The sequence below is a fragment of the Neomonachus schauinslandi genome, chromosome 6 (genome assembly GCF_002201575.2).
Source record: "Neomonachus schauinslandi chromosome 6, ASM220157v2, whole genome shotgun sequence".
Lineage (NCBI taxonomy): Eukaryota > Metazoa > Chordata > Mammalia > Carnivora > Phocidae > Neomonachus > Neomonachus schauinslandi.
In genome coordinates, this window is record NC_058408.1 from 793547 (window position 1) to 820612 (window position 27066).

General features: G+C 52.0%; 1 protein-coding gene across 5 annotated transcripts in view; it reads right to left on the reverse strand.

Moving 5' to 3' along the window:
- Positions 1–26410, reverse strand: part of ADAR (adenosine deaminase RNA specific) — a 39366-nt gene extending 12956 nt beyond the window's left edge. For 2 of the 5 annotated variants that reach the window (XM_021682169.1, XM_021682167.1), the window contains exons 1-6: positions 10557–10744; positions 4712–6135; positions 3016–3196; positions 2433–2581; positions 1744–1888; positions 1451–1641 (exon numbers count right to left, since the gene is read on the reverse strand). In XM_021682169.1, the coding sequence (XP_021537844.1) occupies positions 1451–1641; positions 1744–1888; positions 2433–2581; positions 3016–3196; positions 4712–6135; positions 10557–10571 (2105 nt within the window). In that variant the 5' untranslated portion in view covers positions 10572–10744. Of the gene's footprint in view, positions 1–1450; positions 1642–1743; positions 1889–2432; positions 2582–3015; positions 3197–4711; positions 6136–10556; positions 10745–26367 lie in introns of those variants that run through there. The other 3 variants (XM_021682170.1, XM_021682171.1, XM_044915852.1) reach the window with 3 other exon arrangements.
- Between the last annotated feature and the right edge of the window lie 656 nt (positions 26411–27066).

The window sequence follows — 27066 nt, forward strand, 5'->3', positions numbered from 1 at the left end:
ACAAAGAGCAGGACCGGATATGGAAGACTTGCCGAGATGCTCCCGTTACGTATGAACGGCAAGCCAGGTTTCAGTGCACACGTCCACGTAACAAACGGAGAAACACACCAGCTCGGCCCATGTTTATATGAAGATGCTCTGGAAGGAGGCACAGGGCTGTGAAGTTACCACGTGTCGGCGTGTTGGGGCGTGAGGAAGGGAGCTGGGCCACGGGGGAGGGAGGAGTGAGGACAAGATTCTTGTGTTTCATTTTAAGGAATTCTATCATCTATACAAAAAACAAAACCCTTAAAAACTGTACGTAACCTATCGCCCAGAATCCCCCTCTTGAAAATGTCTGCCCTGGACACTCCTGCCCCTGAGAACAGACAGGGCACGAGGACTGCTTCTGGGAGCACAACCGCATCCGACCCAGATGTCGCGGCAAATTGATTGGATCAGTAATGCAAAGTGGGGGCTACAACATCAAGAGCAACGTTCTCTTTCCCAAACTAGGTGGTGCGTACAGGGGTTGTCTGTTTTAGGAAAGACCTTTATATCTCTTGCTCGATAAAACTCTAAAATTGTAAGCATCTATTCAATGGAATATGCAGCTGTGGGTGGCGCCCGGCCAGCTCAGTCCATGGAGCGTGGGACTCTTGGTCTCGGGCTCATGACAAGTCCCACCCTGGGTGCAGAGCTTATGTTAAAAAAGAAAAAAAAAAAGATTCAGACAACGTATAGAAATACATAGCTACAGAATGGAGTGTGACCGGTGCGTGCATCTGAGACGTGTGACGACCTCTAAGACGTAGTGGTAAGGAGACAGGTGGAGGACAGAAGACAGGATTTATACTTAATTTTTGTTTAAAAAGCAAAACAGGGGCGCCTGGGTGGCTCAGTGGGTTAAACGACTGCCTTCGGCTCAGGTCATGATCCTGGAGTCCCGGGATCGAGTCCCACGTCGGGCTCCCTGCTCGGCAGGGAGTCTGCTTCTCCCTCTGACCCTCCCCCTCTCATGCTCTCTCTGTCTCAAATAAATAAATAAAATCTTTAAAAAAAATAAAAAGCAAAACAGAAAGAAAATGTACTAATATATGCATGGAAATTTCTAGAAGTACTCAAGAAGCTAGTAATAGTGTATAAGTCTGGGGAAGGAAACTATCAGCCTGAGGTTGAAAGGAGACTTTTCCCTGCATACTTTTTAAACTGGCCTGAATGATTTTCTATGCACATACGTATTCCTTTAAAAATGAAGTTAATCAAAAACAATTAAAAAGGAGCATACTTGCTGTAGGAGTTACTGTACTCTCTAGACGGCCACTGTGGGTCTTCCAGGGCTGGATCTGTTTCTGCGGGGCCACTCCTCCCGTCCCCGTGGCCCCACGGCCCCGTCACCGTCCCCGCGGCCGGGCAGCCCTTCCTCTCCCCGCCCTGGGGCGTGTGGCCATGGAGGGGCTGGGACACTCACTTGGGCTCGTGCGGAGGGCCGGACTGGTCGACCAACTTGAACTCGGCCGCGAAGCCATGGGAGCGGGCATACTCCAGCAGGCCGCCCACAGGGTTGGTGTTCAGGTATCTGACGAGCTCGCCAATCCTCCTGACCTTGTTGGGCATCCCAGACTCCAGGTTATCGAGGGATTCGGTGTTCGTGCCCCCAGGCTGAAGGAGAATTGGCCAAACAAAGAGGAACCGTAAGCACCTATGGGAACTCTGAGGGACGCAGGGGCAATGCTGAGCTGCGCGGTCGCTAAGATGGCCCACCTGGGCATCAGAAGGCGCCGAGCTGGTGGCCTCTCCGTGCAGAGCCTTCATGGCCTCCTCTGCAGCCATCTGCTTTGCCACCTTCTTGCTGGGGGCGCTTGCAGTGGGGAAAGTGTGGGCTCCCATGGCAACGCAGTATTGGAACCTGGCAGGAGAGGGGAGGAGCCGGGTTGAAGCGGCCCTGACAGCAGAGACCCCTCCGCCGGGCCGTCCCCTCCGAGCCGGCGGGTCCTCGCACACATCGCTTCCGGGCCTTGGCCCACACACCCCCTCCGCCTCCACGAGTCGGTGCCCTGGGCCCACCTCCTGCCTCCGGCCTCTCTCAGCCTGGCTGACCCTAAGCGGCATGTGAGCACCCAGCTGGCCGTGCCTCCTCCGGGAGCCCCCCTCCGGAACGTGGAGGTGTGTGGAGCCTCGGGTACGCCCAGATCCACACCTTTCAGACCCGCCACCGGCAACCACCAGGCCGAGCGTCTCCCCAGCGCTCGGTCCCCACTTCGCGCTTGCAATTCCCAATCCCAGACTGTCTGCCGCACAGCAGTGAGCACGCCTTGCGGCTCCCCACTTTCCGTACTGAAAGCAGGCGGACTGCTCAGTGGGGTAATGGGCCGCCTCTTGGGAGGCAAGCAGGAGAATGTCTCTCTCTCCAGGGAAAACCTCAGCAGAGATACATGACACAAGAGATGTACTTGGGGTCATGGGCAGGGCCTTCTCTGGACAGGAGGCGGAATTCACAGGAGCTCCCCAGCTTGTGCACACACTCAAGCAAGGTCGTGACGGGGTTCTTCCCAGAAAACAAGGATGCTGCGGAAGGGGTGCTGGGCTGGGACTCTGCCATCTGGAGAAAACGAGAGACAAGAGAAAGGGCTGAGCAACCACGGGCTGCCGCGTCCCGGCGGAGCGGCGATGGCTCAGCCACACGTGAGGGGCTGACGTTCCAAAAGGAGAGGGTTGAGGGAGTTTCTGGGCATGTTACTGAGACGGTTTGGGTCTCATTTCTCATCTGCCAACAACGGCGCTTGGACTCGACCAGCTTTGGGGTCACTTTCCGGCCTGGAGGTCTGTGACTCCAGCTGGGCTGGGAGGCGGGCAAGCAGGGGCGCTGGGTGTGAGGGGAGGGGAGCGTGGCCAAGGGGGGCAGCGGCGGGAGGGGGACGCGGCCTCTGAGCCATGGACCTGGCCGTTGGCGCTCAGACCGCCTGCAGGGGTTGGTTAGATGCTGCTACAGCGACCTGAGCAGAGCACGGGGCCCCCAGAGGGCAGGACGCCTACCTTCTCTGACCCCTTCTCTGTGGGATCGTACGGTTCTTCCGGTCTTCCGCTGTCCTTGGCTTTCGCTTCCTCCAGCAGGATGGTCATGGCTTTGAGGGCCGCGTCCTGCTTGGCCACCTTCTTGCTGCCGGCTTCAGCAGGGGGGAACTCTCGGCCACCAATGACGACTTGGAATTTGAATCTTGACGGAAAGTGAGTAGATGTGTGAGTGCGGGCCGGCCGGCCCTGCACGCCGCCCCCGCCCAGGGCCCTGCACCCGGGAGCCTCCTGCTACACAGAGGGGCTCTTGTCCCTTCGGAGCCTCAGTCCCTGCCTTCCGGAAACAAAGCAGCCAGCGACTCTCCCCAGAGCTCATTAGAGCAAAGACAGCTCAGGGGAGACCCGCTCTCTCTTCACAATGAGTTAAGAGAGAGCCTGTACAAAACATGATGAGCTAAAATCACCACCACAGCCACCAACGGCCTTCATTCTAAAGCAGCTGCGGCCGACCGGCCACCTCTAGGGCGGGTCCTCAAGACGGCGAAGCCTCCTTCCCGCACAGCCTCACACTCCCACCGGCCTACAGGGATTGGGGACCTGCCGCTTCCTGGGGCCTGCTCCTGTCCCCAGCCTCCCTCAGAGATCCAGCACGCTACGGCTGGGTCTGGGTCACTCTACGGCTCCACGTGTCCGGAGCCCGAGATGAAAGGCGTCTCCCTGGTAATGCAGAAAACCAAAAAGCCTTTGTTCCAGGCCTCCGGACTTAGCTTGGACCTCCTGCACTCAAGTTTTCAAATCTGTTCGGCTCTTTGCTCAATCTGGGATTTCAATTTAGAAAGGTAGGTCAAATTTCTTACTTCCTGGGTCTTCGTTTCTTATAGCTGGAGTCCAAAGAAAGGTTAACTGCAAAACCCACTGCTCTCCCCCAGTTCGGGGGGGGGGGGCGGGGAGGGAAAAGAGGGCACGACGGCCACCCAGCCTCTGTCCCAGACACGGACCAGTCCTGGCCCTGCCGGCTTTGGGACACACACACCCATCTCAACAGCTCTCCGGCAACGCCCTCCCTGTCACGAAGACAGTCGACATGAGGAGTGTGGGTCGCAGCTGGGGCCATGGGCTTGGGAACCAGCTCGCGCAGCTAAGGTAAAGGGCAGTGGAACGCGCCCCGCCCCCGCCCCCGGCCTGCTCTGTGGGGCGCTGCGCGGTCTCTGCCCCCGGCAGCAGCCCCATCTGGGCCCACCCGTCTGGAACTTTCTGATTCACAGCTCCGGGACCACAGCAAGTACAGAGGAGGTGTGCGACCCTAGAAGCGGGCCACCAATCCCGACACTACCCAGTCCCGGCGGGACCTGAGCAGGAGGCTGGGGCCTGCGCCTGCTCCCGTGCCTCCCTGGGGAGCTCCGCCCATGAAGGGGGGAGGGGAGTCCAGGCTTCAGGACCTCCGGCCTTTGGAGGCAGGCAGGACACTGAGGCACGAAGGCCAGTCCAAAGAAGCTGCCTTCCAGCCAGAGGGTCAGGCTCCCCCTTGCTCAGCGGGGACTCTGGCTGGTGCGAGGCCTGCATTTCCTGCTCCAGCCTGGGAGGAAAGGCCAACAGGGGCGATTTAGCCAGAAGCCAGAGAGGCAAAGGGAAGAGGCAAAGGGAAGAGGCGGGGCCGCCGCGAGGGACGGGGCTGCTCTGGAGGAGGGGCAGGTCCTGCTCCCCGGCGGTCTCTTACCGGGGCTCATGGGGCGGTCCGCTCTGCTCCAGCAGGTTGAACTCACAGGTCTGACTGGCGAACTGGGCATACTCGAGCAGCCCGCTGATGGGGTTCTTGAGCTGACACTCGGTCAGTTTCTTGTAGGGCGAGCACCGCGGCCAGCCGTGACTGTAGAAGGAGGGCATCTCCATGATGGCGCGAAACTCACCTGGTGCTGCGTGGATGCTATTCAAGTCATCTGGGATGTCGTCGGTGGCCCACTGGCCATTTTCAAAGTCAACATACCCTGTTCTCGAGGGGCCGTTGTCGCGGGCAGGTGGCTTCAGTTTTACCAGCTCTGGCGCGGCCCCCTGCTGGCTTTCCAGCTTTAGGACTGGTTCCTGCCCATTCCGCACTTCTGCAGCCGCCACACTGTCCGAGGCGACCGGCATGGCCGGGTGACGGGAGGGGAGCACCGCGTCTCCTCCGGTCTCAGGGACGGCAGCTGGGACGGCCTCGGGGCCCAGGTCTGCGTTTCTCTTCTTTTGGACCCGCTCCCGCTTCTTGTCGGTCAGATACCACACGGGGGGAGTGGTGCCCTGCCAGTACACGTCACCCTGCCTTTCCAGCTCCATCAGCACGGCGTTCACGTCGCGGGCCCTGGTGAGGCCGATATTCTTAGCCACATTCAGGGCAGAGGCGCCGCACACGCTGAACAGGTAGTCGCAGACTTTCTCCTTGATCTCAGCCATGTCAAAAGGCTCGGTAGGAGCTTCCAAGCCAGACTCGGAGCGTCTGTCTTCAATTTCCAAACTGGGCTGTGAGGCAGGCGCTTCCTGGCCACGGCTGGGGGCGCTGGCTACTTGGCTGTGCTGGTTCCCAGCCTGCACGGCGACTCTCCACAGAGGGGGCGTTCCTGCCTCCCGATGCAGCTGGCCCTTCTTCTCCAGAGAATATAAAACTCGATTGACTTCCTTCTTCGGGACTCTGAGCCTCCCGGCCAGATCATGTGCCGTGGCAGCCTTCCCTTCCCCGAGCTCCTGCAGGAAGAGCTCTAAGACCCTCTCTTCCTGGCCCTGGCTGATACCTAGTTCCTGGAAATGTGAGGAGAGCCTGTCGACCCCTCTCCACGGCAGAGTCCTGCCGCGTGGGGCAGGACGTGGGGACCCTCTCTGGAGCACCTGACTTCTGGGAGGCACGCCCCTGGGGCCACTCCAAGTCCCCAGTTCCCTGCTCCTGGCAGGTGGTCCTGGAAACCTCAGCCCAAGTCCAGAGACGAATGGTGGCAGTGATGGCGTCTGCTTCCCAGTTAGGGGTGCTTCAGGGAGCAGCCCCTTGAGAAACTCTATCTGCTGGAGCTGGAAACGATTCGGATAAGATCCTGGCCCTGGCTGTTGGTGTCTGAGCTTGCTGTGCTCATAGCCTTGAAATGGATGGGGGTGGTATCTGCTGAGCGAACACCCCTGCAGAAGAAGACAGAAAAGAAAGTGAATGAGACCTCGGCAGCGAGCCTGGGGGGGGGGGGGCCGCACCTGCCTCCCGATGGGTGGAGAGGCGAGCGAGAGATGGGCATGTGACCCAGCAAGGCCTGCCCCCCACCCAGTACGGCCCGGGGGCTGCCGCAGGGAAGAGTGAGGGAGCGGAAGACAGTGCACGCGGAGCCGCCAGGAGCACACGGGGCGCTGACGCCTCAGCAGGGCCTCTCCCGCCACCCTAGCGCATTCTCTCCCCTTTGTCAGGACTTTAGGGGGTTGAGAATGAGTCCTCCCACTTTCTAAAGTAAGTACCCTTCCAAGATAAAGACAAAGAAATAATTGTTATTTTGTTTCTAAAACAAACACAGAATAACCTCAAAATGCCAGTGGAGTCCAGGGATCAAGAAGTGGCCTGTGCAGGACCCCAGTCTCTCAGATCTACCGTTTGGATGGCGAGAACAAAACGCACGTGGGCTGGATGACCTGGAGCCCCAGCCCTCCAAGGCGGCAACGGGGGAACCTTCCCACCTGGGGACCTCACAGCTTCATCTGCTCGCCACTGCCACCCCGGGAGGCCCAGAATTTGGTTTTGGGGGGGCCGGATGGTTTCCTTAGGAAAGGAAGGACACTCTGTCCTCACACTTCAGCGTGGTGCTCAGGTTTGGAAGAGACACTAGGCACTTCTGCCCGCACCACCCAGGCTCCCCCGGACGTGTGGTGCCGGTGGGGCCCATTCCTGGACACCTCAGTCCCACCCCCCCAAGTCCCTGCGCTGCCTCCCCACAGCTGCTTCTGCCTCCTGTCCTTCAGAATCCCGTCCCCCAGGACACAGGCTGCCCCGAATTGTCACACCTCCCAGAACAGTGCACACCTGTGTCCCCTACCCACACGGGCCAGCTCATCCTCTGTCCCAGATGCTGTCCACCGGATGGGAGAGGGGGCAGGAGGTATTTAAGGGACCTGTGGGGCGACATCTAGCAACGATGTTTCCTCCCGCTCGTCCCTCCCCTGCCTGAGTGCCCTGAGAGCCCCAGTGACCTGTGGGCAGCTATGCCCTGCCTTCAATAAGTAGCACCAGGGGATTTTCAGCACGTGGCTCGTCATGCTCACGGCGCCCTCGCTCTGGGGTGCCTTAATGGCCGCCACCTGAGTGGCCTGTCCACTCCTCACTCAATCTCCCTGTCACTCTAGCTGGGGCCACCCCCGCTCCTCAAACCCGGAAACGCTCTCCCAGGAAAGGACCAGCTGGGCCCCTAAGGCAGCCGCAGACGACATGGGCAACCCTGGGTCTGGGGGCCGAGTTTGCCGGATCCCGCTCTTTTCCCGTGGCGACTTCCCTGTGTGTCCACGGCCTCCTCCCCGGGCCCCCAAGGGGCCGGTGCACAGGTGGCCGCCGTGGCTGTGAGTCAGCGGCTCCCAAGGCGTCCTCATTCTGGTCCCACACACGTCCTCAATCAGCCTGGGGTTCACAGCCAGTTCCCCCCTCTCCCCAAGGGCCCTGCCCTCTTCCCACGCCGAGGCCTCCACAGGTGCGGGGGGAGGGCACCGGCAGCGTAACCTCCTCCCCCGGACCGTGGATTCGGTGTCCCGTTTCACAAACACGCACTGGCTCCCTGTGGATGGAGACTCTTCTTTACCAACGCCCCTCCCACGGTCTCCTGCCCTGTCTCTTCCTCTGTCTCTCTGGGTCCCTTTTTTCTACCCTTAGGTATAATCAGTCCCCAAGATTTTGTCTAAGGGCCTCTTCTTCCTCCCCCAGGTTGATCTCACCCCCCACCAACCTAAATTAGCCCTCTTAAGAAACAGTGTTCCAATCTATTACCCCCAGCCACCACCTTGAAAGCTAAGACGTGAATTTCCAAATGCCTAGACAGTCTGTCCACCCTGCCCTACCTCAAACACCACATATTCTGAACCAGATTAACCTTTTCCTCAACCCAGCCCCTTCTGCTATTCTACGACTGTTGACAGCATTGTTCTCCTCGCGGTTATTAGGGGTAGAAACCTGAGCCAGCTTTGAGGCCTGCCTTCCTCGCCTCCCACATCTACTAGGGTAGTTGCTAAGCGCTATCTTGTCTACCCCCACCCCACAGTTTCTCATAAATGTGTCTTTTTCCAGCTCTAGCCCCTAATTACTTCTCATGAGGCTGCCACAAAGCCTTGATCTTTGTACCCCTACATTCCAATCCAGTGGGCCTGATGGTCTCTCTACTGGCCCCATTACAACTCTCACCCTTTCCTTCGAGTTCTCCTTAAATGCCACCTTCTTCTGGAGACTTCTGACTCACAGTCCATGGAAGTTTCCTCTCCTTGAGCCCCTCCCTCCCTCTCGACTGCTATTATACCACTTACTTTACCTTTGGTCATACTACTGCTTTTTTCTTTTACTGGCGCATACAAATTGTGGTGTATCTGCAAGGTGATTACCAATATTAAGTGCTCCAGAAATGATACTCAAGGCTCCACTCCCGATACTCTCCATCAAGTATTGATGGGGTGGGGGCACAGTCTACTTCACAGTGAGCTCCCAGGGGGGCGAGGACCAGGTCTCAGTTATCTCTGCACTCCTAGCACTGAAGATAGCAGCTGGCGTCAAGTTGATCCCGAACCAACATTTGTTGAATTAGTGATTGCAGCAACAAGCCGTCCCTAGAAGGTCAATCCCATCTCTTTGTTGTTCCTCCTGCTGCACACTGCCCCGCCCCCCACCATACTGCTAGGGACCAAAGTGTTATGTGGGCACAGAGAGTGAGTGCCCAGCTCACAGCTGAATTATGGGGACTTCAGGGATTTTCCCATCAGCTGTTGGAGTGACCTTGGTAAAACAATTATTTTGCAAAGCGGTTAAAGTCAATCTAGCTAAATGCTAAACTTAAACTGCTGCTACTTGGCTAAAATCTGCAAAATATTTGAATGTCTGTCTATAGAAAAGGCGCCCGTAAATTATGACACGTTCATGCTATGGAACAGTACTTTTTTTTTTTTTTTAAACAATGTGTTACGATCTATTCATATCCACCTGGAGAAAATCTAGGAATGATACAATGTTGAATTAAATAACAACAAAAAAGCAAGTTGAAGTGCTGGTAGGCTCTATGCCCATTTTGGAAACAGAAGGCAAAGTCTCACCATTATGCTCATGTGTGTGCACACTAGTGAACACAGACAAGAAGGAAAGAAAATATACATGTATTTGTTCACAATAGTTACTTTAAGGAAATTTACAGGGACATTATTAATTTTGTCTTTATGCCCCCTTAAGCCTTCTAAAAGCTAAGCCAAAGCATGGCTTGAGAACAGCCATGTGGAAAGCCACTGAATGGTGAGAGCGAGCTTGTGGGAACCAGCCCGTGGGGATCCTTCCTAAGTCCCTCAACATCCCCAAGCCCCTTCACAGCCATACCCCATCCAGTTCACTTTCATCTAATCTTCTGCGTTTAGGATCCAGAGCTGAGCCCCCACCTGAACCACATGGGCTCCAGAGGGTCATACATTGGTATGTGTGAAGAAATGCTTTTCCTTCAGGTCAGGTGTCCCTAATCCTTTGGAAGAAGGGAATGAAAAAAATATACATAACTTTTAAAAATGGAAGTATAATTTACATACATAAAATTTATCCTTTTCAGTGTGTTATTCTATGAGTTTTGACTGTATGGAGTCAAAGCACATACAGCCCTGTAACTACAGCACAGTCAGGACACAGAGCATTTCCATGTCCCCAGGAAGTTCTCATGCACTCTGCAATCAGCTCCTTCCCCCACACCCAGGCCGGGGCCACCACCAGGCAGCCACCATCTGCTTCCTGCCCCCCAGCTTTGTTCTTCCCACAATGTCAAGTGAAGGGACCCAGGAGCGCGTAGTCTTCTGGGCCCAGCCTCCTCTGCCTAGGGTAGTGAATGCGAGCTTCCACTTGTGGAATCAGGAGCTCCTGGGCGTTTCTGGCCTAGCCACATACACTGTACGGAGCCATCCCAGTTTGCTGATCCGATCATCTGTTGAAGGGCATTTGGGCTTTGCGAGTTTTTAGCAATAATGTACAGCTGCGATGGATATCAATTTTCTCCCACAGGTAAGAAGGGCTATTTTTCATTTCCCAAAAGCCTTAAGAAAGCGGAAAGGGTGCAGCGAGGGGACGGGTAAAACTGAAGCATGTTTCCCGGGAGGCGCCAGCGCTGGGCCCTCGCCGAGAGGCAGGGGGCCGCGCTCCTCAGGCCCGGCGCACCCTCCCCTTGGGCTCCCCTCCCCCAGCCTGCTCTGCGCTGCGGAATTCACAGGCAGGCTGCAAATTCCTAGGACGCGGCGCGCGCACAACACGCCACGCTCCTTGTCACCGGCCCGCGCGCGCGGACGCAGGGGTGAGAGGAGCGCGGGCCCAGCAAGGTCCGGCCTGCCGAGGCCGGCCGACTTACCTGCCTGGGGTCCATGGCGTCCCCGATGCATGTCCTGGGGCGGGCTGGCGAACCGCCTCCCCCTCGCCGCGCCCAGGCGCGACCCTGCCCGGGTGGGCCCGCCCCCGCGGCCGCCCCCCACGCGCGGCCGCCAGGTGCCCCCGGGGTCAGCCGCGCAGTGAAGAGCTTGGGCGCGCGGCCGGCCGGCGGGGAAATGGCCCTGGTTCAATTTCACTTTCGTTTCTTCAGAAGGACTTCCCCTTCGGAAAGTTTCGCGGGGGGGAGGGGTTTGAGCCGAGCCGGCGATTCGAACCTACCCTTCTCCTTGCGGGACTGCGGGGCAAGAGAGCGGCCGTAAACGCGCGCATCGTCGTGCTCAGGAGTACAAGGGGCAGAGCAGGAGGAAGCCAAGCCTCGCCGCGCCCCAGCTCTGCGGAAACAGCCCGAGGCTCTGGCCTCTGCCTCGGGGTCCAGCGCTAGTGGGCGGCGCGGCCTGGCCCTGGCCGGCGGAAGGGGTGGGGGCAGGTCCCCGCAAGTGCCTAGTCCCCACTGAGGACCATTTATTCACGCTCCCGGCACGCCACGAGCGAACTTAAACCGACAACAGCTCGGGCACAACTTAGGGTCTCCACCGTTCCTCCTCCAGGCAAGGGTTAAATCGCTCCCAGGCAGCACCTCCTTCATGGTACCACTCTGCAAGGTAGGCATGATTCTCACACGACAGACAGACGTGGAAACTGAGGCTTAAAGGGCTGATAAATCCAGCCTCGCTCTGCATCACCCCCTGGGCTCCCTCGAGTTACACCTTGACTTCCCAAGAGAGAACTTTTTTTTTTAAAGATTTTTTATTTATTCATTCGAGACACAGAGATAGAGAGAGAGAGAGAGAGAGCACGAGCGGGGGAGAGGCAGAGGGAGAAGCAGGCTCCCCACCGAGCCAGGAGCCAGACGCGGGGCTGGATCCCAGGACCCTGGGATCATGACCCGAGCCGAAGGCAGACGCTTAACCATCTGAGCCACCCAGGTGCCCCCCCAAGAGAGAACTTATCTAGAGGGGGAAAGGCAACTGCTTTCATGATAGGCTTATACAGTTGCTCTGTTTTGTCCAAGAGATCAATTCTGGTGATAGGCAGTCCCCATCCCTCCCCAATGAGAACTTTATCTTGTGTTTCATCTGCACTTCATCCCCATTGCCTGTGAGATTCACAAGGCGGCCCCTCCCAGCATGAGGTCCAGCTGGTGTCCTTTCTCTACCATCCCCTCCGAGCATCCACCTTCCAAGGGTGCATCATCCCAATTTCACATTTCCAGTGCCGTGAGCTTTCTCCGTTCTGTGCCTTTGCACATTTATTCCTTGGCCTAGAATGTACTTCTTCCTGATGAAACAGTCTTGATCAAGGTATTACCTCCCACGGAAGCCTCACCCCACTCTGGGCTGGGCAGTGGGTGCAGTTTGTAATTCCTTATTTTGTGCTTCTCCATGACTCAGCACGTACACTACTAGAGCACTTTCACCACCCTCCAAAAACGCCTCAGTCACTGAACAGAACTTCCCTAAGTGGGTGCCACGTAAGGTGTTAATAAGCACTGAGGATATGGATCCTCCACTAACAGCCTGGTAGGGAAGAACGGCCCTCAACAAAGATCACAATGCTGTGAATTACTTGGTTATGTATCTGCCTTGAGAGTCTTCTCCTCCAGGCAGGAAACAGGTGTTATACATCCTCACATCCTCCACATAGTGACCTTCAGAGGGTTGGTTAGCTAACAGACCACTGGATAGAAAGACCAGGAACGTCCAAAGAAGAAATGGAAAAGATGGACAAACCTACAAAACAGTACTCAATACTTAATTTCACCGCATGGGGGAAATGCTCAGGAAGGCCACAGAGACTTACAGCCTTTCCCCCAGACAGGCACCTTAACCGTCGGATCAGACCAGGTGGGAGCAGCTCCTGATCTCTACAGGAAACAAGTTTCCCATCACATAGGAAGGTGTGAATATACACACCCTACAATTCAGCAATTCCACTTCCAGACCTGGATACATGTACACGGAGTTCACAGTTACCTTATTCACAACAGCTCCCAGCCTGGAAGCATCCCAGATGTCCATGAAAAGTAAAATGGGTGAAGGGTGGCATATGCCAATGATGGAATATTCTATAGCAGCAGACGTGAAAGAACTGTAACCACATGCAATAAAGTGGGTAATTATCGAAACATGATAGCGAGTGAAAGAAGTCATATAGGTCCTATCTGGTTCCACATACACGAAGCCCCAAACCAGGCAAAACTGTAGTAGGCACTGCATAAAAGCCAGGAGGGGATTACCTCTAGGGAGGAAGGAGGTGGCTACGGATATTGGCTGCTTCCCCACGGTTCATTTAAGTCACACACTTGCACTTTATGCACATTTCTGCACGGACGTGCTACACTTCACAATTTGAAAAGGTTAAAAACAACCACAAACTCTCCCTATTGTCCTTCCAGCCCGTCTCACTATGTTCTATTTTCCACGTAAGTAAAATGTGTTAGGTCTTACCGCTGTTTTCCTACCTTCCGGCTAAACAATCCCACAGCCTTTGACCCCTCTATAAGAATTGTCTAGAAAAGCCTCAATCACAGCTACTGCACGCAGGGGAAGCTCCCTCTTAACCTGACACAGGACGCGGTGCTGACGCAGAGGGGGACACGCGCTCCTGAGCGGGTCGGCGCCAGCCGTGTAACTGTCCTCCGCCCCTGCAGCTCCAGCACCCGAAGACAGTCTCAGCTTCAGAAAATGCACCCAAACTGACCCCAGTCCTCTGCTGTTAATTCACCGGTGCCTGCCTTCCCGTGCTTCCTCTGTACGTAAAGCACTCTGAACACACAGGTGCTCCCCTCCGGGGCCCGTGAGTGTCTGCTTGTGAAGTAACCCCAATGCCAAATTCAAGTCCTCCTGTGTCCGTACACCTAGGGCTCCTTGCTAGCAGGCGCCTACATGAGAGTCACCATCTAAAATAAGGTATGCGTCCAACAGCCCCTGGCTCAGTGCTCTCAGTGCTGCCAAGATCTGGCTCCCGGTATACCGCTGGGAACCTGTGCTCCCCCCCGATGATGGGGAAGGTTGCGTTATCATCCGGGCTTCCCGGGGTGGTTTTAGCCTCCAATCTCGGTTATCTTTGCTTTTTAACTATAAATGTTAGTCTGGCTTTGAAATGATTAATTTGAGTTGTTATGTATAACCTGACTGTGAGCAGGGATGCATATTTACAACAGTCCTTTTACGCCGTCATTTCCTATAGCCAGACCTTATGCACATATGGGCTACATCCAACTGAATCATCTATGTCCCTTCTGGAAAGCAGACGTCTGCAAACTCCTTCAATACTTGCTCAGAGAGCCACGCTGCAACAGAAACGTCCTGCCTGTGAGTGTTTGCTACTTAACTTGCAATATGTTATATAAAAAAAGTAATAAATTACTAAGTTACTTTTAACTACTAGGGCATCATTTCAGAACAGGATATGCACATAAATAAACTGTTGTTTTTTTTTTTAAGGTTTTATTTATTTCTTTGACAGAGACAGAGCACAAGCAGGGGAAGGGCAGAGGCAGAGGGAGAAGCCGACTCCCCACTGAGCAGGGAGCCCGATGTGGGGCTCGATCCCGGGACCCTGAGATCATGACCTGAGCCGAAGGCAGACGCTTAACCGCCTGAGCCACCCAGGCGCCCCAATAAACTCCTGTTCTTATCTTAACTCCTAGGAAATCCATAATAAGCAATTCATAGAGCTGCTAGGCACGCATGTATTGCCTGCCTTTTTGGTTGTCGTTTCTCTTCGATTCTTTATCGCTGGGTTTTGATTTCACTGAAACAGCTACTGCTACATCAACATAATCTCAACATTCTCAGGCTCTTCCCACAATAACGCCACTTGCTTTGATAACCTGTATGGCTTTCTGCACACCGACTGGTGACTGCCCAGCGGCTGTATTTATGCTGATGTCTGGTGTTAATGACCAGACTGGCTTTTGAAGTTACAATAAGGTAAGAGATGCTGCAAGTACTCCAGAGACAGAGGTCTCTAACCGCGCCCCTACTAGCAGAAACTGCTGTACCCAATCAAAATTACCCAGTAAATGCAAGAAAAGTGGATTTACCAACTATCTACAGGCACCAGGTACTGGGATAGCAAGTGTCATCATACATGGAAGATACAATATTGGTAACAATGTCAAAACTGTACGAGAATAATGGCTAACAGGCCTGTGCTAAATATTTCACATGGAAGTTTAAACCATCAACACATATTTAGTCTGCTAAAACCCGACAAGATGACCTTCTTGTGACTTTATGCATCAAGCCCTGACGCTCTTAATCTGCCTCTCCTGTGCCAGACTGGCCTGGCACATGGCATATGACTGACTTCTCATCTGGCTGCTGGCCCGCATTTGGGCTCCTCTGAGTCAGGGTCCAAGGGGGGGACCTCCCATTCACTCTTGCCCTCTCTTCATCCCTAGGGCCCAGCCTGCAAGTGGATGGGCTCAGTCCCAGCTTCCTCCAAGGTCATGTCCCCATCTCCACGGTCTGCAGGAGGCAGAGGGACAGGTGCAGCTCTGCACTAGGCAGGCTTAGCCTCTGACCCTCAGCTCCGCATTGTCTCCTGGGTAAGCAGCCTGATGTCACCAACAGCCAACTGCTGAACAGCCGTTTGCCAAACGGCCAATTCCTTGAATGACCAATTTACAAAATAAACGATATGCTGACTTCACTTTTTTAAGCTCTCTAGTCTTAACTGAGCAGTTTTTAATTCTGTCTTCATAATAGTCTTAGAAGAAATGTAGTCTGCCCGTCTCCCCGTTGCTGTAGAGCTGAGCCCGAGGAGGAGACTGGGGACAGCAGAGGGGCGGAGGTTGAGGGGCTCCTGCAGAACTCTCAGTGGACTGACTTTGTGGACACTGAACTAGAGCCATTTAGAGATGTCCACAGTGCTATTCCCAAAGGGAATGAAAAAGGCTTTGCTATTCCTAACACATGTCTTTAAAAGCCTTTCCTTCAGCACTGACAAGTTCACAAACATTCCCAACTACACACGCTGAGGAGAAGGCAAGCGGAGAGAGACTTGAAGAGGCTGACCTTGAAGACAGGAGATGCAGCCACCATAAACTGCAAGGGGTTCTCACTGAGAGCCCCTGCCGGGAGCCCAGCCCAACAATACGGATTTCAGATCTCTGGCCTCCAGAACTCTGTTGTTTGGAGCCACCAAATTTGCAGTAGTTTGTACTGCAGTTCTGGGAAACGAATACACCATCCCTGATGGTCAGGGCAAACCAGGGAGCTCTGAGTGCAAAAGGGGCAGAGACCTTGCTCTGTAGCCAGGGATCTGTGCATCAGAGAGGACATGTGCACAGCCCCATCTCCACTTGTTAGTTAAACCAAACAGTACACCTTTCTCATTACTGTCCAGCAGAATTAGTCTTTTGTTTTCATTTGAAAAAATATAACAATAAACCAACAGCCAATATCATATTTAAAATGGGTTAGGCATTCCCACTAAATGAGAAAATAAGGAGGGCCACCATTACTACTCTGATCTTATTTCTTCAATTCTGAGACGCACCCCTAACATTTCTGATACTGTAATGTGAATTACAATGTGTGGTACATTAATATGGTAGCCCCCAAAAGCTATTTTTGAATCAGTAGCATGTTCTATGCTCAACAGTCTTAGAATGAAAGAAATATGGTATTAAAATTGTTTTGGAAATGCTAGCATATAATGGAAAACAGAAATATGAGATAAACTTAAAAGTGAAGAGAAAACAGATATGTGCAGATAATACCAAAACTCTTAATTGATTGCAGAATGAAAAACTCTTAGAAACCAATGGCAGTCAAGGAATATGGCTGGATGTAAGAAAAATACACAAAACACAACTTCTTCCTTATATGTAGGATAAAAATACTACATTCTTAATAGCAAATAAAACATTTAAAAAAAAGGAGAGAGAAACATCTAGGAATAATCTCAAGGAACGTGCCCAGCCTACATGTGGAAAAGTATAAAACTCTGCTGAAGAACGTATGTCTTAAATAGAAGGATCACCAATCCCAAATGTGACGGCGGAACACTTTATGAATGCCAACAAGAGCCAAATTCAGTAACGGTTTACTACAAATTCTAATGAGGTGAGAGCAGTAAGGAGTGGATATCTGACAAAATGATTAGAAAGAAGACAGTTATGCTAATTAATTCAGGGCTGAGGTGGTATCCTGCAAGAATGGAGTACAGACTGGCAGAGCAGAACCACATTCCCTAAATAGACCTTAGTGTGTGTACGGGTCCAGTGCACGATGGGAAGCCGAGAGCAGCAGTGAGGGGAAGAAGGTATGTCAAAACATGGAGCTCAGCCAATTCGTTGGCCTTTTTGGGGAAAAAGTCTATTTAGAGCCTTGCCTTATATTAATAAGCCAGAATAAATTACAAATGGATTAAAGGATTATCTGTATTTTAAATAAAAACACTAAAAAACAAAGTCAGTATGTATGACTTATTTCACAGCAATGGAAGATATCAGAAAGGAGAAGGACATCTGTTCGCTGCAGATAAGTTTTGTACTTCAAAAAATATGGCATTATTTGAAAACAAGTTTAAAAATGTACTGTAACACCACGCAAACAGAGAGGGAACACTTTCCACACATGCCGACCAGAGGTCCCAGGCATCTGCGTATGCCAGGTATTCAGACAACACAGCACACACAGTGCTCAGCGGGCCAGCCCTGCGCTTTACCCCATAACCCCACGATCACCTAGGAGACGGGGGCACTACTGCTGTCCCCAGGCTGCAGAGGAGGAAACTGAGGCTGACCCCAGCTATTCAGGTTGTTCAAGGTAACACAGCCAGCAGGATCCAGACACAGGCATTCCGCTCCAAAGCCGGTGCTCCCGGCCTCTACACTATGCTACCCCCACTAAAACGCAGTCAATAGAAAGGCAATCACACACACACAGACACACACAGGTACAAACGCCTGTCAAACACTTGGGAAAATACTCAATCATACTAATAACTAACGACATGAAAATGTAGTATGATCTACGTCTTCATTCATAAAACTGGTAATAAAAAATGAGATTACTCAGTGCTAGTTGGGGACTCCATGCTTACCTTCACAATCTAATCTTGGACTCTAGGAATCCACTCTGGCCCTATCCAAAACGTTCTCAAATATGATTAGGTCACTGCCATCTCCCTTCTTTAAACCCTTTATGGCTACCCACTGGTTTTTGGATAAAGGCCCAATGTCCTAACAAGGTCTGCAGTATGCCCCCACTTCCTGGCTAAACCTCCCCTAACCAGACCTCACAAAAGTCACCTTCCATTCTGTTTGTCCAACAGTCACAGAGCACTCCTGCAGCCTTGAAAAAGCCAAGTCACGCACTATTTTCTCCCTCAGTCCTGTCCCTACACCAGAGGGCAGAAGGCACATAAAATTTACAGTACCCATAACTATAGGAAAGCTTGCTTCATGGTCTTCATCACCAGTTGTAGCTACATATTTGCAAGGTCATTTGATTACTCATAATGTCTGTCTGTCCTGAGCAGTGCGAGTCTTAGGCCCCCGTGACCCAGCCTAGTGTTTTGGCATAGAAGGTGCTCAACAGATATCTGTGGAGTAAGTATACGTCAAGGACTGGATCAAAGAAAGGGGCGGGGGAGAGGAAACCAGGAGAGGAGGAGAAATAGGCACTTTACATACTGGCAGTTAAGACCAATGACGGCTTCCACTGTTTTGTAAGGTAACTGGATGTTGTGTGTCTAATGTCTTGAATGTCTGTAACCTCAGTTAATAGTCAAGAACCATTATTATTAATAACGTAGTCCTAGGGGCATCTGGGTGGCTCAGTCATTTGCGGGTCTGAGTCTTGTTCTCAGCTCAGGTTCTGATCTCAGGGTCATGAGTTTAAGCCCTGTGTTGGGCTCCCCACTGGGCATGGAGCCTACTTAAAAAAAATGTAATCCGGGGCGCCTGGGTGGCTCAGGCGGTTAAGCGTCTGCCTTCGGCTCAGGTCATGATCCCAGGGTCCTGGGATCGAGCCCCACATCGGGCTCCCTGCTCCGCAGGAAGCCTGCTTCTCCCTCTCCCACTCCCCTTGCTGGTGTTCCCTTTCTTGCTGTGTATCTCTCTGTCAAATAAATAAATAAAATCTTTAAAAAAAAATGTAATCCTATTACTAGTTATTAATAAACATAATAATAAAATCATAAAAATCTATGTTGGGAAAGAGAATTGGAAATCTAGTATAACAAGTTACATTTGCTACAGCATCGTTTACAACAGGAAAAAACCTGAAAAGAGCTTTAATGCCTCCAGCTGGAGATATGGTCATGTAGATTCTGGAATGACCATGAATTATACAACACGTTAACAGTGGTATTTACAGAGTTAATGCCATGGAACATGTTTAAATCATAATAAGCGAGCAGAGAACAGAACATGAAATTGAAAATAGAGAGTAATTTTAGCTTTGGGAAACAATATGCCTAAGTGCCAGGTACTGCTGACCCGCTGCCCTACAACTAAGCCTTTCTTTTCTTTTTTTTAAGATTTTATTTATTTATCGAGAAAGAGAGAGAGAATGAGAGGGGGAGGGTCAGAGGGAGAGGCAGACTCCCCGCCAAGCAGGGAGCCCGATGCGGGGCTCGATCCCGGGACCCTGGGATCATGACCTGAGCCGAAGGCAGACGCTTAACGACTGAGCCACCCAGGCACCCCCTTTTTTTTTTTTTTAAAAAGATTTTATTTATTTGAGAGAGAGAGAATGAGAGAGAGCACATGAGAGGGGTTAGGGTCAGAGGGAGAAGCAGACTCCCCGCTGAGCAGGGAGCCCGATGTGGGACTCGATCCCGGGACTCCAGGATCATGACCCGAGCCGAAGGCAGTCGCTTAACCGACTGAGCCACCCAGGCGCCCACTAAGCCTTCCTTTCTGAGACAGCCCTGATTCTGTCCACTTTCCTGAGGCCAGGCTCCCTCCCCAGACCCAGGGGGAGGACTGTCATTAGTCTAATAACCTCCTCTGGGTGATCCATTTTTCTTGCCAGTGATACATGTGACAGCTCTGACCAAGAACACACAGCAAGCTGTCCAGGTTTCCAGTGATGAAGGTCCCTGCTGCAGACAGGTGATGCCCTAAGACGGCGGAGTGGAGGGCTGGCTGAATCAACCAAGGCCAGAGCCAGCAAGTCTGTGGTGTAAGCAACACAGCGCTGCGTGAAAGACACCAACGTGTGCGGATGCATAGGATTACCAGTGATTTTACTCATTTCAGAGTTTCCTACAATTGTCAAGTTTTCTATGAGAAAGCATCTATCACCCCAAAAATGGGGGGGGGTCAGTAAGAATAAAAAGATAAGTACAGATGGCATGAAACTTGCCCTCAAGAAGCTCCGAGTCTAGTCATGGAAGCAGCCATGTAAGTAAATGATTAAAATACCATGTGGTAACACTGTGAGACACCACACCACTCCCCAGCTATCGGCACGGCTAAAATAAAAACCTCACGGTATCTGAACTGGGTGAGGGTTTGGAGCAGCCGGAACTCTCGGACACCGCTGGCGGCAACATGAAATGGAGCCGCCGTTTTGGACGCTGTTCGGCAGTTCCTTCCAAGGCCAAGCATACAACTACCCTCATCCCAGCAACTACACCCCCGGGTACTTACCAAGGAAAATACAAAGAAATGGCCACAAAGAGACTTACGTAAGAATGTTCAGAGCCGGGAGTAAGAGGCGGAAAGGGGGAGCTGTTGCCTAATGGGTAGAGTCTCAGGTTTACAAGAGAAAAAGTTCCAGATGGTTCACAATGCGAATGTAGGTAACACTACCGCCCTGTACGCCTGGAAACGGTAAGACAGTAAATCTCAGGTTATGTGCTTTGTACCTCAATAAAAAAGAAGAAAAAAACATCCATAGATTTATTCTTAAAAGCCCTAAGCTGGAAACAAACCAAATGTCCGTCACGAGGTGAGTGCATCAACTGATGTATATTCACACAGAGGGCAACGTTTGAGCCCAAATGAAAGAAGCCACACACAGAAGGAGGTGTTGTAGAATCCCATTTATGTGAGATTTTAGAGCAGCAGAACTAGTCTATGGGGATGACAGACTACTTAGAGCAGTGGTGGCCTCTGGGGACAGGGATGACTAAGAAGGGGCGTGAGGGAACTTTCTGGGGTGATGGAAATGTTTTATTTTCCTGATTTGGATGGTGACTGAATGGGTATATATTTGTCGTATTTGTCCATATTCGCTGAAATATTTGCTGTCTATTGTATGTAATTGTATCGTAATAAAAAAGAGTCTCAGGGAAACAGTGGGCTGAGGGAACTGGAAGGGGCTAAACTCATCCTCTTGGCTACACACCGAAGAGCTGCCAGTGGGACGAGACAGATCAGCAGCCACAGATAAACACTGCCCCTGCGGCGGTTCATGGATACGCCAAGAACATAACATTGTGAGAACTTTACATACATTTTAACCTCAGTTCCATAGCACAAGCTTTGATATTCTAATAAATTACTTTAAAAAGGAAAAATATACGATATATACACTAATGTAATGTAAAATAAAACATAGGCCTTCATCTAATTCAAACTGATTTTATTTAAAACATTACACAATATTTTCATCAAATATTTTGTTAAAATTGGAAATAAAACGGATGATTAGCTTTATAAGGTAATAAAAAAGCAAAACATAAAATACTGTAATACAGAATGAAGAAAAAACATTTTAAAGCTTACAAGCAAAGGAAGAAATCAGAAAGTACAAAATTTGTCTACAGAATAATGAAAAATAGGTTTTGTATGTTTAATGAAAAAGCCAAAAATTTTTAGGATTTTTTAGATGGCAAACAACAAATTAGAAAAATATTCACAGCAAATAAAGTTTTTTGTTTGTTTTTATCATGAGCACATACTCAGGTTTTTTTAGGAATTTGTATAATTTATAAAAAAAATAAATGCAATTAAGTGACTAGACAAATACTGAGAATTTAAAAAATAGAAATAAAAATGATAAGCATATGCAAAAAGAATTCAAACTTAATCATAACAAAAGATGCAAATTAAAGCCAGACAATGTAGCAAAGCTTTTCCTTTTTTAGTTAAAATACCCAGTCTGGGGTAGGCAGGCTGGGGCAGGCACAGGGAGCGCTGGGTGTGGACACGGGGACTCACTTTTCTGGAAGCGTGTCAGGACTACGCCTGCTCCGTGCACCGCAGCAGGTGGAGGTAAGTGTGGGCTGAAACAGCCTCCCCAAGTCTCCAATGCTACCAGAACTTGTTAAAAGAAGAAACAAAAGGGAGTGGGCACGGGTCAGGTTCCTGGAAGGGAAGGCACAGTAACCTGGGAAGACGGACGTGCTCTGCGGGGTGCTGGGCACAGATGTGGGCCTTCCCTGGGAGAGGCCGGAAGACTAACACCTGAGCAGCCCTGTCCTGCCAGCAGCCCCCCAACCCCCCCCCACCCCCAACCCGGGCAGGGCAGCTCTGTGTCCCTGGGAGCGGTGGCGTGTGCAGCAGAAGCACCCTGGCCACAGGAGGGGAAAGGAGGAGTGGACAGGCATGCAGAGCATGGCTGCATCTGGGTGACAACCAAACGACCACACACACAGGGAGGTCTATATATCCACACTGTGTACGCACACATGGGTATGTAGATACAATTTCATTTCTTTAATGGCCACAACTAAAATCCTCCTCAGGAAGGAGGCATGTAACACAGGCAGTAGGTCCACCTCTGGAGGGTGAGATGAGCTGCATGGACGGGTCTCATTCCTTGCAGAATTTTCTAATTGGGATTTTTCCCCAAAGATTTTAAGTAATCTCCACACCCAACGTGGGGCTAGAACTCTGCTCTCCCCCAAGAGTTGACCGCTCCTCTGAGCCAGGCAGGCGTCCCTCTAATTGGGATTTTTTAGCGTTTCTTGAGTGTTTTGGTATTTAAAAAGAAAAAAAAGTTTTAAAGTTCACAACCCTTGTTCCCAAAACTCCAGTCGAAGAATGAATTATTTATAAAAGGCTTAGGACAGTGCCTGGCACCTTGTAAGTGCTCAAATAAATGTTTTAAAAATAAATACCCTAAGGAAAAGGACTCAAACTATGGAAAAAGCCTCCCTATACAACCTATCACAGTTCAGAAAGGGTTGAGTATGGAGGGAAACATTTCACAGGGTGGAATTCCATGTGGCTTCTCCTTGGGGCCTGACCCTTGGCCTCTGCAGGGACCTGGGGAGAGGTTCTGCCTTTCCAGGGTGGGCTCGCAGTACTGGAGTTTACAGAATTTACAGTGAGAACTGTATCTATCGTGCAGACTGGAATCCTCATCAACACGATGTCAGCGTTTTCTCCCTGTGGGCAGATTTTCATTCATTCATTTAATAAACATTTATTAAGCACAAAGCACGTGCAGGCACTGTCCTAGGTCCTAGAGATACAGCAGTAAATGAAACAAAACCTCTTTTCCTCGTTATTTTCATGAAGTTGATGTTCTGACAAGGAGAGACAGGCAATAAACAAATCAATATACATCAACTGGTTGTAAGTGCTAAGAAGAGAAATAATGCCAACTAAGGATGGGAGTGATCAAATCAGGTGTTTACCCATGAACAGGAGAGAAGGGGGCCTAACTCACTGATGGAGGTCCAGGACGGCTTCTGGGAGAAGCATGACCTGAGTCCAGAAGGCAGTCAGTGGGATGAAGCTGCGGGGAAGGGTCAGGAGGCTCAGGGTCGGTGCCACCACACAGCAACAACTTGACGGACACACGACACCAGGGGGATTCGTTCCAGCCGGAAGGCTGTGGAAGGGCCGCAAAGAGGTGGGATATGAGCATGTGCACACACGCATACGGTGGTCATCCCACGTGGTTATGGAGCAGTTTACTCCTTCATGCCAGGAGTGGGCCTGTGACAGACCTGACCAACCATGGCATCCCTGTCTCCTCGGCCACTGAGATTAGTTTACAATGCAGAAGAGAACTGTAAAGTCACTGGCTTGGGGCTGCCAGTGTTCAGCTTTTTCAGCATGTCTAGAGAAGGCAGCAGGAGCAAATGAGGCCAATAAACAAAAAGGAGCAGAGAAAGGCAGGGCCAAGAGAGTCTTCATGACATTCGTTGAGCCTTAGGATCCAGCCATACCTGAAGCTCATCTCTGGACTTCCTAGTTAAATGATCACAAGGGGTTGGGCGGACTCTTTTTTGCTTAAGTTAGTTTACACTGGGTTTCTGCCATTCACAACTGCAGTAATATACCCTTTTTGGGGGAAAGAGCTTCACTGTGTATGTGGTGGTGATGGGATATGGGATACAAGGGCAATGGAGGATAGATGATGTGAGAGCTCCTCCCATTAAGTTTGATAGACAGTGAAAGAGGTGGCTTTGAGGCATCTGGGAGGGTTTAGAAGCAGCAACGACAGGTCTTTGGGTGTGTGTGTAAGTTACGGTCTATATGGATGAGGAATATAAACCTGTGAGTTTATATAATCCACTGTATGGCCCTAAGTCATCTTCAGAGAACTCACACAGAACGGCTGATCAAAGACACCAAGAATTATCTACTTAAAACCAGTTTACTATTCCCACATTAATGCACATCAGTCCCAGGTCTTTCCCAAATATTTAATGTTGCCACAAACTTAATATTTTGAACTCTTTACCCTATACCAAACAATCATCCAGTGTTCTCCAGAAAACTTAATTCAGGCAGCTAGACCCATTACGGTCCAATTCTAACAGACGTTTAAGCAAAATAAACTGCTGTATCTCAAGAGATCACTACAGATGCCCAAAGCTCAGATCCTCTTGTTCACATATTTGAAAACTCTAATGAGTTGGTCACAGATGATAATACCAACCTCAGACTAAAATACAGCTTCAAATCTTTAAATCCATGAACAAAAAAGATGTTCCTATTACACCATTACCATATAAGAACAGCTAGCTAAGGAAGCCTTTGTGTATTAAGCAATGGGTCTCATTCCGGCAGAAATAACAATACCTCAAGATTTTTTCTTCTTTCCACAGGTATTTACCAAATACCTACTGTGTGCCCACGATCCCAGCACTGTGTGCCCATGAGCCTTTCCTTTTTCTCTGGGTGAAAAGGCCAAATCTCGGTTCACATCTGGACAATGCTGGGTAAAATGTAAAATAAAAGATAATTTATCACTGAACAATTTGAAATATTATTCTTTCAGCAAATCCTGGCCCTCTGAACTCTGCTTATGCTTCCCTTGCCCCACTACCCCAGGTTCACGATGTTAGGACTGCAGTCACTGAGAAATAAGCCCGAGAAGCCTGGGTTCCAGTTCCAGTTCTGCCATTAATTAGTGTCGGGATTTTGGCCGAGACTAATCTCCTGGATCTAAACAACGGGGATATGCTTACTTATTGCACTGGGCTGCAGGAGGTATTAAATCAGCGGATGTGAAGTGTTCTCTACAGTGTGAGGCACACAGCAAGTGCTCAATAAAGAGAAGCTGTAACTAAATGAGGCCTTAACCTCTTTCCAGTTCTAAAATTTTATGAGGTCTTTAGTAGAGAGATGATGGATTTTGAGATTCCTCCTTCTACACCCCCCCCCCCCCAGTCCGCTTCATCACATCTGGCAGAACAGCAAACACCCAAAATAGCAAAAAGTTCCCCCCTTCTCAATCAGCTGTACCCATGGGAAGCCTTCAGCAAGGGAGCAAGTTCAAGTGCCTGGGTGCTGTTCGCTTATTAATAACAGCTGGACACTCCGAAGTCTGACAATAGCCCTGCGAGGTGGATGTGATGACCCTCATCTGGTCGGTAAGCGCAACCAGGAGAAGTTAAATAACTCACTGAGCGTCACACAGACGGCAAACGGCAGACCTGACTCCAAAGTTCATGCCCATTTCCACTCTTACTCCTCTGCTTCCCATACAGCAAGCACGCAACTGTTTGTTTAAATAACGAAAACGATATTTCGGGAGCTCTGAAACGATGGGAACGAGCCTTCTTTGGTAAAGGAAGAAGTTGGCACATCACTCTCGTCTGCTCCACCATCTGATGCTCCTGCGTCCTGCGCTCCCCGTGACCTACCGCCTCCCTCCCCGGCGGCAGCACAGGCCTCCGGTGCGAGCGTGCTGCCCGAGCGGCTCGGCCTCCGCCGTCCCCGCCGAGCGCCCGCTGGGGCTCCCCCGCACCGCACCGAAGACCCAGTGACAGGCATCGCTTTCTGAAAGGCAAGTCTCCCAAACTCGGACATCACACGGAACACCTGCGGCAGGCTTACCCTCTGGCGGGGCCCGAGAACCACGCCGAGCGACGGAGGGCGGAGGACAGGCGCTGACGCAACTAGGCCTCCTGCAGCAGGGCCAGGCCGAGGCACCGCGCGGTGGCCGCGACCCGCAGCGGGCTGTCCGCGGCGGACGCCCACGCCTTCCCCGCGGGAGGCGCGCAGGGGCCGCGCGGGCTGCCCCGGGGCTGCGGTGCGGGCGCAGGCGGCCCCGGCGGGGAGGCGCAGGGCGGCGCGGCCCTGGACGAGCCCCAGGAGCCCCCCCGTCCAGCCGCTGTCCGCGCCGAGGGCAGCAGCGCCGCTGGTACCCAGCTGCTGGGCTCCGATGGCACGCGCGCCAGAGCATCCGCGCGCGCACCGGGCGCACCCGGGCACACACACGCACGCGCGCGCGCGCACGCGAGGGCACGCGCCCGGGCGCACGCGCACGCACACCCCCGGGGCCCCCTCCCCCCGGCGGCCCCCTCTCTCAGCGGCTCGGGTCGGGAAGGGGGTGCGGAGAAGGAAGCAGCCTCCTTACCGGGTGCGGTGAACGTCCGGGCCACGGCCCGACCCCCGAGGCTGCCACGGCCGCGGACCCTCCCCGCCCGCCCCCACCACGTAGCCGCGCCGCCGCCGCCGCCGCCGCCGGGAATCGATGGCCCGGTCGCCGAGTGGTGACGTCACGGCGCGCCGGGCGTGGGCGGCCGCGCCACGTGACCGCCGCCTCTTTTTGTCTGCGTCGTGGGGGACGGGGTTTTGCCGCCGGGCGGTGTTGGGGGCTTGGGGGCCAGCTGCCGGGTTGGGGAGGCGGCGGGTGGGCTCCGGGCCGTTCGTGACGTGCTCGGGCCGAGGCCTGCGCGGTATGAGGGTACCGTGGATCTTTGAGAGAGCCTCAGGTACACGGGATTAGTTACTAAGACGTGGTCCTTGGATGGCGTTTAATCAAAAACTCACACAACGAGGTTAAGCCTCTGACTCGACCGCGGCTCGGGTCTCGATCTCTGGCTCCGCCCTGGGCTCCGGCCGAAGTCGTAGGGTGAACATCCCCTTTAAGCGGCCACCTCGCCGTCAGACCCAAGAACTGAAATACTGCAACTTTCGTGAAGGATACGGGGTCCTCGTTCTCTGCTACTGCCCCCCCCCCGAAGTTACTTCCATCCTGATTTGTGTTTACACCGCTCTTAATTGCTCTAACTTTTCACACCTACATTATTAGGTAATACAGTAGTTTCTGTTT